The sequence below is a fragment of the Prionailurus bengalensis genome, chromosome B3 (genome assembly GCF_016509475.1).
Source record: "Prionailurus bengalensis isolate Pbe53 chromosome B3, Fcat_Pben_1.1_paternal_pri, whole genome shotgun sequence".
In the NCBI taxonomy this organism is placed as follows: Eukaryota; Metazoa; Chordata; class Mammalia; order Carnivora; family Felidae; genus Prionailurus; species Prionailurus bengalensis.
The window spans coordinates 69,828,637-69,840,544 of NC_057355.1; the positions used below are offsets into that span (position 1 = coordinate 69,828,637).

General features: G+C 43.1%; 1 protein-coding gene across 1 annotated transcript; it reads left to right on the forward strand.

Moving 5' to 3' along the window:
• Positions 1 to 7,358: 7,358 nt before the first annotated feature.
• CHRM5 (cholinergic receptor muscarinic 5) lies at positions 7,359 to 11,585 on the forward strand. The gene has a single exon (XM_043555728.1). It carries the CDS (start codon positions 9,810 to 9,812, stop codon positions 11,406 to 11,408), a length of 1,599 nt encoding a protein of 532 aa, XP_043411663.1. The 5' UTR covers positions 7,359 to 9,809; the 3' UTR covers positions 11,409 to 11,585.
• Positions 11,586 to 11,908: the final 323 nt, after the last annotated feature.

Consider the following 11,908-nt stretch of genomic DNA (forward strand, 5'->3'; position numbering starts at 1 on the left):
TTTTCATAATGGATTTCTATAGCAAAGCTCCTCAGAAGAGTCCTCTGCGGCACTGTCTCCAGCGTCCTCCGTTCACTCTCTAACCCGCGTCACGAGGCCTTCACCATTACCACCTCACCAGATGACCTCCCAGGGTTGTCCGGGATCCCCATGTAAGTAAGTCCAATCGTCAGTCCCCAGTCCTAGGCTCTTGTTCCATGCACCTCATCTGATACAGTTCATAACTCCCTTCTCCAAGGACTGTCTTGCTGCTGCTTCCGGAACAACACACTACCCTCAGAACGCAAAAATAAATATATTCGCCATGCCTTTAAGTCTGTTGGGGGGAAGACTTGGACAATACCGTCCGGAGCTCCCGGACTTCCAGATTCTCACATAAACCGGTCTGGGCAGCACCTCCCAGCCGGTTTCATGTCATGGCACACACAAGAAATGATATTATCCAGCACACTGGGATAACAACAAGACAAGGCTGGTCTCAGCAGGAGGAGTCCCCGCCCTGCAGAGGCAACCCCAAGGCATGGTGGGGCACAGGCACGCACCGAATGGCTCCAGCTGATGCTGTCTTATAAAGCAGCCCCACCCGTCTTCCTGTCTTACTCTGAAAATACAGTCATTTGATGTGCTCCGTAAGACTTCTGTCACGTTGTCGTGGTATAAAGGCACGACTTCACTCTTCTATCCTCTTTTTCTTAGAACTGTAGATGTCTGACTCCTTTACTGCAAGGACTACTGTATATCTCTTTTATATGCCCCCCTGGAATCTAGCACAGTGGTGAACACAGAATATATTTTTAAAAACTTATTACGGGGGTGGGGGGAAGGCGCCTGGCTAACTCAGTCGAAGAGCATCTGACTCTTGATCTCAGGGTCATGAGTTCAAGCCCTACATTAGGTATAGAGATTACTAAAATAATAAGTAAAACTTAAAAACAAAAAATAAAAATAAAAAATTAGAACTTACTGTGCTATTAATAATACTGTAATAACTTTGTATGGTGACAGATGGTAACTATGCTCATCATGGTGAGCATTTCAGAAAATATAAAACTTTCAGATCACTATGTTGTATACCTGAAATTAATATAATACTGTATGTCACCTATACTTCAAGTAAAAATAATAAATACATGGGACACCTGGGTAGCTCAGTCTGTTGAGGATCCGACTTCTGATTTCAGCTCAGGTCATGATCTCATGGATCGGGATAGAGCCCAGCATCAGGCTCTGTGCGGACATCACGGAATCTGCTTGGGATTCTTTCTCTCCCTCCCCCCCCCCCCCGATTGTATACACACATTCTCTCTCACACTCTCTCTGTCAAAAATATTCTTAAATATTATTTTTTCATATTTAAAAAATGTTTATTTATTTACAGAGCGCCTAGGTGGCTCAGTTGGTTAAGAATCCAACTTCGGCTGAGGTCAGGATCTACAGTTCATGAGATAGAGCCCCGCATGGGGCTTAGCATGGAAGGCAGAGGCTACTAGGCATTCTCTCTCTCTCTCTCTCCCCCGCCCCTGCTCATTTTGTCTCCCTCTCCTTCTGCTCCTCCCCTATTCATTTTCTCTCTCTCTCTCTCAAAATAAGTAAACTGAAAAAAAAATTTTTTTAAGTGTGTTTATTTTGAGAGAGAAAGATCAGGGGAGGGGCAGAGAGAAAAAGAGAGACAGAATCCCAGGCAGGCTCTGCACTGTCAGCTCAGAGCCCGACCTCATGAACTGTGGTACCATGACCTGAGCCAAAATCAAGAGACAGACACAACCAACTGAATCACCGAGGCACCCTAAGAAAAGAAATTTTAAAAGAGTATGCATTGCATTAAAATTCAGGCCCAGATATTGCTTCAACAACATTAAGAAGTCATTTCTTAATCACCAGAAATCTTTGGACAGCATTCTATTAATTGAAAGAGGTTAGATACACCTACTTTAAAATACAAACAAAAAAGGTAAGTTCAGAACCTCTTTTACTCCTACATTCCATCACTGGAAGTTCTTCCTGACATCTAACCCAATGTTATCATCTGTATTTAAGCTTACTTTCTCTCGATTTATCCTTGAAAAGGAAGGGGTTGGGAGAAGATCAGCTCATGAATACTCTGCATAACAACCTGAGCTGGTTATGATGATGTCCTGATATCACTAGATTGTAGATGCTATTGACATTTTCCACTGCAGTTGCTATAGAAACAGTAAAGCATAGTTCAGACATAAAGCTTCTCAGAGAAAAGGTATTTCAGAAAAGCAAGGTCTAAGCATATCTCATGCAAAACCTCAGAAGTCATCAAGGCCACCAGCAAGGAAAAGAATTAATTTGACACATTGTGTTACCTCTTTTAGTGTTTATGTTGGTTTCCTTCCTTTGTAACTTATTGATAGCAAAGAAGCAAGAAGCAATGTGCCAGAGTTGGGAACAAGGAGACTTTCATTGTTCTGGGTTTGTCTTCTATTTGGGGGTAGAAAATAAACCAGGGGTGACTGTTCTCTGCGTAGGCTAGCACCCTAGAAATAAACATACTCTCCATAAAGTTGTGGAAAATGGGAACTTTTAAAATTTGAGTAACCAAAAAAGAGCTCAGAAGAATTCTCACCCCCTCCCCCAGTAACCACCACAACCCCCAAAACAAGAATTACTCCTCCATAAACATAATCTTTTACTCAAAAACCTTTTAAAGGTTCAAATGTTTATTTTGGAAGACTGTTATGCCTGAAACTCAGTTTTCACACTCAACTATAACCCACACAAAAAAATCAGTCCTTCAAGTCATGGAACCTACCTCATGTCCCTACCTCATATGCCTTTGACTGTGACAAGATCTGTCCATTCCCACCAGCTTAGGAATCAGGAAAGATCACCCTTTCAAACATGAGGGGGGTGGGGGGGAATGGAAAGAACAGAGAGAAGCAAACCTGGTAAGGAAGTATGTATTAATTTCAAACAGGAGAAATAAAAATAACTCAAATGTCCTTGGAAGGCAGAGTGGGATCCAAATGTTATTGCACATTTCAGTCGGAAAATTCCAATTTTAATAGCACCTGTGTAAAGATATGGTTGCCCTTTTCTAGGAAGATCAGCAATTTTCCTCTGTCTGGCTATTCATAGTACCGTTCAGGAACGCCTGGGTGGCTCAATCAGTTAAGCCTCTGACTTCGGCTCAGGTCATGATCTTGCGGTTCATGAGTTCGAGCCCGGCATCAGGCTCTGTGCTGACGGCTCGGAGCCTGGAGCCTGCTATGGATTCTGTGTCTCCCCTCTCTCTCTGCCCTTTCCCTGCTCATGCTCTGTCTCTCTCTTGCTCTCTCAAAAATAAATGAACATTAAAAATAATAATAATAATAAATAAATAAAGTACATCTCATGGGTCAGCAGCATAGACAGAATGCTCAGGAGCTGTTGATAAGGGGATGATGAAATGTAGGATTTTAAACTTCGCTCTTCTGCAGATTAACTAGATCCTCCAGGTAATGCACAAGCATGTTACATTTTGAGAAGCACTGATTCTAGTCCTGGGGACTTTTTCATTTCCAACGTGCTCCAGGGTGGTGCCTGGCCATCAATAGACTGCACCTTGAGTAGCAAGAATCTAGAGAGGCCACTAGTGTTCCACCCCGGCTTCAGGGGAGAATCACCTCAGGAATTTCAAAACGACATCATGTCCAAGTCTCTCCCACATAGACATCTGTTAACGGGGCTGGGGTGGGGTCTAGACATTAGTATTTTCCCAAAGCTCCCAGGTGGTTCTAATGAGCTGCTGGTGGATGAGATCCACTTACCTAGACTAACCCTTCATTTTATAATAATTACAACCCCAAACAGACATCAGAATAGGACGTGGTGGTTTCCCTACATTACCTCATTTGGCAGTCCTCAAAACATATCTGTAAGATAAGAGAGAACAGATACTGTTACCCTAGCTTAACAGATGAGAAGCCTGAGGACTCACAAATTCACTGAGAGCTGCTTACACTGCACTAACTTCCAGACGGCGGCTGACTGCTGTTTCTCTGGCTGACAGTAGAGGGAAGCGGAGGTCTAAAGTTCCTATACTGTCCACTATTTCCCACACTGAGTCTCGAAAGCATTTTAGACGGCAAATCATTCATTCCAATCTCTTAAGTTTATATGTAGGGAAACTGAGGCCCAGAGATTTGTGTCAAATCACAAGATTTTAGCTGAAATGTGAACTCAGATCTCCATACTCTTGGTTCAGCGTGTTTCCCACTAACATGCATCTCCCAGCTGTGCTCCAGGGATGCCACAGGATGCTAACAGTTGTTCCTCTGAAAAAAACTTACACTCGAAGCCACCTCTGTGTTAAACCAAATTCAATATTGTCCTTGACTCCAGGACTTCCCAGCCTTCTCTGGGCTCATGTGTCTTTTGAATCTCTGTGAGCTTTATATACTATAGGGTATTTTCTCAGCTTCTTTGACTATGCAATCATATCTTTTTTTAAATCAAGTATCTTGAGGTAGCCCTATTCTAATGAGCAGACTTTGAAGAAGACTGTTAACTTGGCTCTCTTCAAGGTTATTCTGCTTTAGTGGATGGGAACAATTCGTTCTGTCCCTAAAGGTGGAGCACAACTACCAAAACTAAAGGGGAAAGTATCATTAGCACCATGAAGCATCTAAAACAGCCACTTCAAGGTCGTGAGAGTATTGTCTTGTCATTTTATACCACTTTGTCCCTTAGTAGACCATGCCTCAGACCTTCTCCCACAAAAGGAAAAGTCATTTTGATGTCCTTCTGCGGGATGGCTACTTTGTAATGAACATTCCCCTGTGTCAGGCTCTATGTGAAACACTTATTGAGAATTACCTCGTTTAATCCTTAAACAACCCAATGAGGTAATAAGGACTCTTAGTATCCCCACTTCTAAGTTTAAAAATATGAGACCTAAAGAGGTTAAGTAACATGTCCAAAGCCATACAGTAAAGAGTGGAACTAGGGGTTTTTTTGTTTTAAAGATCTTATTTTTTAAGTAATCTCTACACCCAACATGGGGTTCAAACTCACAACTCCAAGATTAAGAGTTGCATGTTCTCCCAACGGAGCCAGTCAGGCACCCCTGGAGGTAGGTTTTGAACCTGACACTGTCCACTGCCAGATTCAGTTGTATGATTAAGAGACCATGTTGCCACTATAAATGATCTTTACCCCATTTATCAAAGTGTTTATTTCTTTTATGAGAGAGAGAGAGAGGGAGAGACTTTTTTTAATTTTTAAGGATTGTGGGGTTTAGCAAGTCTAAAATGTGCAGTGCAGGTTAAAAGACTAGAAATTCCAGCAGGAGTCAGTGTTGTAGTCTTGCATCCAAAGGTAATCTGGAGACAGAAGGAACTCGGCCATTAGCTGATTAGATGAGCCCCACCCACACTATGGAGGATAATCTGCTTTACTCAAAGTCTACTGACTTAAATGTTAGTCACATGTAAAAAATACCTTCACAGCAACAGCTAGTCTCAGGTGTTTGACCAAACAACCAGGAACTGTAGCACAGCTAAGATGGTACATAAAATTAACCATCACACTGTATAACATACAAAATCATGAAAATGTATCTTGCATCCCATTAGTCAAACTTCCTTATTTTTACAAATGAGGAAACACATGGGAGAGCATGAGCCCCTAGTTATACACATGCGTTCACAGAACATGCACTCCCAAATTCCCAGAACTCTTCATAAATTGCTCACTACCTTCCAATAAAATTAGGTCGAAAATTAAATCCTTCCAAAACCCATTTATTTCTATTTTGAAGACTTGACTAGAAAAAAACCATCAGTCAGTTCATTTTTTTACTTCTCTCCGGACTATCTCCCTCAACACCCTGGATGTTGGGACTATTTTCAGAGCAGATGGGGAGTCTGGAAATAGAAACAGCTGACACAGCTCTCCCAGAAGGTGGACTTCTTTGATCTGAGGTCCACTCCTGTCCCTCCTACCCCACCCCCTCAACCTCTCTAGTCTCGCCTCTCATGTCTCTGGCTTCCTCCAGCTTGATGCCTCCTCTCTTTTTAAGTTTTTACTTAAATTCCAGTTAGTTAACATACAGTGTAATATTAATTTCCAGTGTACAATATAGCGATTAAACACTTCCATCCAACACCCGGTGCTCACGACAAGTGCACTCCTCAACCCCCATCACCTATTTAACCCATTCCCCTGCTCAGCTCCGTTAACCATCAGTTCTCTATAGTTAAGAGTCTGTTTCTTAGTTTGCCTCTCTCTTTTCTTCCCTTTGTTCATTTGTCTTGTTTTTTAAATTCCCCATATGAGTGAAATCATATGGTATTTGTCTTTCTCTGACTACTTATTAGCATAATGCACTCTAGCTCCAACCATGTCATTGCAAATGGCAAGATTTCATTCTTTTTTATGGCTGAGTAACATTCCATTGTGTGTGTGTGTGTGTACATTTACATATATATATATATATATATATATATATCACCTCTTCTTTATCCATTCATCAGCCAATGTACATTTGGGCTCCTTCCATAATTTGGCTACTGTTGGTAATGCTGCTATAAACATCGGGGTGCATCAGAATTTTTGCATCTTTGGGTAAATACCTACTAGTGCAATTGCTGGATCATAGGATAGCTCTATTTTTAAACTTTTTTTTTAAGTTTATTTATTTATTTTGAGAGAGAGCGACAGAGAGAGCTAGCATACGTGGGGGACAGAGAACCAGAGCCCGACACAGGGCTCAAATCCATGAATCGTGAGATCATGAGCTGAGCTGAAATCAGGAGTCCGAGGCTCAACTGACTGAGCCACCTGGGCATCCCAATTCTATTTTTAACTTTTTGAGGAACCTCCATACTGTTTTCCAGAGTGGCTGTACCAGTTTGCATAGCCACCAGCAGTGCAAGAGGGTTCCCCTTTCTCCACATCCTTGCCAACATCTGTTTGTGTGTGTGTGTTGTTTTTAGCCACGCTGACAGGCATGAGATGGTATCTCATTGTAGTTTTGATTTGCATTTCCCTGACGACTAGTGATACTGAGCTTGGTATCTCCTTTTGCCTCTGGGCTTACTACAAATAAGTTCATCCCCTCTGAGACTGAAACACTCTTTCCCCTGCCCACCCCTACATATCCCCCTTGCCTAGCCAAAGCTCATTCATGCTTCAAGTCTCAGCTTAGACATATTTTCCTCAAGAAGTGTTTCCCCCAACCCTCACGGGATTGGGTTACATGTCCTTCCATGTACCCTATGGCATGCAGTGCTGCCCCCTTACATTTATTACCTGTTTCTTTATCTACAACCCCACCAGTGTCTTGTTCCACGGTACCCCCACCATTGGAGTCTGTCACAGAAAAGACATTCAATGCATATTTATTGGGGGAGGGAAAAAAAGATAGAATGAAGGAGACCGGAAGGAATTTCTGTGGGTCCTTTCTTGCACTGTGAGACTTGCCTGCCAACTAGAGACAGCCTGGGATGGAATTTGCTCAGAGAATTGTACGGTGTAGAGCAACTTTCAGGTTGCGCCTTTCAGGTGTTAGGGAATCAGTCTAGTGACCTGGCATCTGACATGCTTTGCCCTCTTTGGAATGTGGATAACAGCAAGGGGTTATCAGTGAAGGTAACACAAGGCTAAGCCTGGGTGATAGAAGCAGGAACGTAAAGGGACCCATATGAGGGATATTTCATGGGTAAATTGTACTGCATCCATTGGAATGTGAAGGAAAAGATTACACGATCAAAAAGTCAGAAGAATCTAGTTTCTGGCACAAGACAATGTCATCAATTCAATTCCATATGGAATTTGAGGCATTAGAAAAACATCCAAACATGCAGTTGAAAATATAAAACAAAGCCAAGAAAATCCAGAACCGTTCACAAATTTGTCATCTTTATAAAAATAGAAGTGTCAGGACTGGTCAGTAGGCAGAGCAGTGATTGCCCACATGGCATGCTTTGAAAGGGTCATCAAGAAGATTCTCCCTTCATCATATCACGCTGCCTGGAATTTTGCAATTAAAATAGTATTTTTCAGGGGCACCTGGCTGGCTCAGTTGGTGGATCATGCGACTCTTGATCTCAGGGTCTTGATCTCAGGAGCTCTCTTATTGAGCCCCACAATGGGAGTAGAGATTACTTAATAAAAAAAAATTAATGGTATTTTTCCTATATCATCAAATATATATTGCACATATTATATCTCTGGAAGGAATGATAAGAAATGTTGGTAACAGTGGTTACCTCCACAAAAGGAGGATTAGAAGCTTGGAGGTCAGAGATGGGAAAAAGACCTATCTTTTAGCATTTACATTTTTATACCCACTGAAGCTTTTTATCATGTACATAGATGTTCAATCTGGAAAAGAAAATTCCTTTTACTTTTAAAAGTTGGAATTTGTCAGTGAGTGTTGATTAAATTATATTACATCCATTAAGTGGGATAATGCAGTCATTAAAATGAAAAAAGCGCTTTGATCCAATAGACATACTAATACAAGAGATCTCCTTTTGGGCACCTGGCTAGCTTGGTCAGAGGGACATGCATGCAACTCTTGATCTTGGGGTCATGAGTTCAAGCCCCATTTCAGGTGGAGAGATTACTTAAAAAACAATAAATCTTAAAAAAAAGTCCATGATGAATTGTTAGGTAAAAAACAAAATTCAGAGTGTAAACATTAAGAAGTCACCCATTTAGGGGCCCGGTTGGTTAATCCTCCAACTTTTGATTTCACCTCAGGTCATGATCTCTTGGTTTGTGAGACGGAGCCCCGAGTTGGGCTCTGTGCTGACGGCATGGAGGCTGCTTGAGATTTTCTTTCTTTCTCGCTCTCTCTCTGCCCCTCCCCCACGCTCATGCACTCTCTTTCTCTCTCTCCCAAAAATAAATAAACTTTTTAAAAAGTCACCCACTTAAAAATAATTGTATTTAACTGTTCGTTAATATGTGCAAAGGAGAAAGCATTGGTTACCTTTGCAAGATGGAGTCAGAGGAAGCTTGTTTCCAAGCTATACATTTTGACATTGCTTGAAATTTTACAAGAAAATATTACTTTGTAATCAGAAAATAATATAATTTAAACCATTTCTATTACATCACAAATAGCTCAAGAATAGATGGGGGGAGTAAACATCAGCAGGTGGGTCCAATTTCAAACCCTCTAGATGAAAACCAGGTGCATGCAAGGAGAGTGTGTACATTAAGTCAGGGAGGAGTGTCATAATACAGTCTCGGCTCACAGCAGTACCTCAATAATGCTTAATAATTGAATTTGTAATTAAACTCAATAATGTTTAGTAATCAGACTATAGAGTAGATAATACCTGTCTCTTTCCCCAGCGCATGACAGAATAGGTACTTATCACTGGGAATCTAAAAATGAGTTTCTGGCCTCGAAGCCGTTGCAATATAAAGTAACTTCACATCACCTGCTTTCTTCTCTTTATTGCTCCCAAATTACCCAATTTCCTTTCCCTTCCCCCTTGTCTTCCCAGCCCTCTTCTTTAAATTGCCTATTGCAACCACAAGGGGGCAACAGCCTCAAGCACAAAAAAGGCTCTCAGGCACTGGTACTTGTAACAAGCAAAGGGATGATGTGGTTACAAAAATGTTATAAAAACTTTAGGGATTTCAGCATCTTGCTCTGGATATGTGTGTGACAACATTTAATATTCCATTTCAAATGATAAACAATGAGTGGGGAGAAAAATCTGTGCTGGTGAATGGAGCTAATATACTTCCCTCTCTTCCAGATACTGGCCAAGAAGAGGTGAGATAGAAAAGAGATGGTCTAGAACCCAAGACTTAATCCTAATGTAAATTCTTGCACCAGGATGGAAGGAGAATCTCACCACAATACAACCATTGTCAATAACACCCCAGTAAATCACCAGCCTTTGGAACGCCATGGGTTGTGGGAAGTCATCACCATCGCAGCTGTGACTGCTGTGGTAAGCCTGATCACCATTGTGGGCAACGTCTTAGTCATGATCTCCTTCAAAGTCAATAGTCAACTGAAGACAGTGAACAACTATTACCTGCTCAGCTTAGCCTGTGCAGATCTCATCATTGGGATCTTCTCCATGAACCTCTACACTACCTACATCCTCATGGGACGCTGGGTGCTTGGGAGTCTGGCTTGTGACCTCTGGCTTGCACTGGACTATGTGGCTAGCAATGCTTCTGTCATGAACCTTCTGGTGATCAGTTTTGACCGTTACTTTTCTATCACAAGACCTCTGACATATCGGGCCAAGCGTACCCCAAAAAGGGCTGGCATCATGATTGGCCTGGCCTGGCTAATCTCCTTCATCCTTTGGGCCCCGGCAATCCTCTGCTGGCAATACCTGGTTGGGGAGCGGACAGTGCCACCAGATGAGTGTCAGATCCAGTTCCTCTCTGAGCCCACCATCACTTTCGGCACTGCCATCGCTGCCTTCTACATCCCTGTTTCGGTCATGACGATCCTCTACTGCCGAATCTACCGGGAAACAGAGAAGCGAACCAAGGACCTGGCTGACCTCCAGGGCTCTGACTCCATGGCTGAAGCTGAGCCAAGAAAGCCAGCTCATAAGGCTCTGCTGAGGTCCTGCTTTAGCTGCCCTCGACCCACACTGGCCCAGAGGGAAAGGAACCAAGCCTCCTGGTCATCCTCCCGCAGGAGCACTTCCACCACTGGGAAGCCATCCCAAGTCACTGGCCCAAGCACCGAGTGGGCCAAAGTCGAGCAGCTCACTACCTGTAGTAGCTACCCTTCCTCAGAGGATGAGGACAAGCCCACCACTGACCCTGTCTTCCAAGTAGTCTACAAGAGTCAGGCCAAGGAAAGCCCAAGGGAGGAATTCAGTGCTGAAGAGCCCAAGGAAACTTTTGTGAAAGCTCACACTGAGAAAAAGGACTATGACACCCAAAAATACTTCTTGTCCCCAGGTGCTGCTCATAGACCCAGGAGTCAGAAATGTGTGGCCTATAAGTTCCGATTGGTGGTAAAAGCTGATGGGACCCAGGAGACCAACAACGGCTGTCACAAGTTGAAAATCATGCCCTGCTCCTTCCCAGTGTCCAAGGACCCTTCAGCGAAAGGCCTGGATCCCAACCTCAGCCACCAAATGACCAAACGAAAGAGAATGGTCCTTGTCAAGGAGAGGAAAGCAGCCCAGACCTTGAGTGCCATCCTACTGGCCTTCATCATCACCTGGACCCCTTATAACATCATGGTCCTGGTTTCCACCTTCTGTGACAAGTGTGTCCCAGTCACCCTGTGGCACCTGGGCTACTGGCTGTGCTATGTCAACAGCACTGTCAACCCCATTTGCTATGCCCTCTGCAACAGAACCTTCAGGAAGACCTTTAAGATGCTGCTTCTCTGCCGATGGAAAAAGAAAAAAGTAGAAGAGAAGCCGTACTGGCAGGGGAACAGCAAGCTCTCCTGAAAAGTTACAACTCCTCTCAAAAGAGTGACCATGGTCAATTTCTTTTGAGGATGGGTGGGCTGATTCTGGCTTATTTGTTTTCAAAAAAGACATATATCATTTTGAGCACCTGAGGACTTTGTAAAGGCTTCAGATCTGTCACCAAAAGGGAGGAGTCACAGCTGCCACAAGTGCTGCCATATTGAATGATCCTTGTCTATGACCAAGGTCTCCTGATGCCACTGGAGTTCGCTGTTGAAGTGAGGAGACAGACTTGTGTCCCTCCACAGGGGGAGGAACACTGGATCACAATGAACAGTGACTTAGGGAACTTCAGTCCCCTAACCTCTGCAGAGCAGCAGGGACTGGGTGGAAACCTTCCCTGTGGAAACCTGTATTCAGGTTTTGTGCAATATGTGTGTGTCTGTGGGGTTGGCTCCTGTCAGTGAGAATCGGGAGACTGTAAGTCAGTGTTACCTGTTAAGAAGAGTGATATTCAACTGGCATCTAAGACTCCATTT

Excerpts from the sequence above, each read along its gene's own strand:
- CHRM5 (XM_043555728.1), top strand. The coding sequence starts at position 9,810 with ATGGAAGGAGAATCTCACCACAATACAACCATTGTCAATAACACCCCA.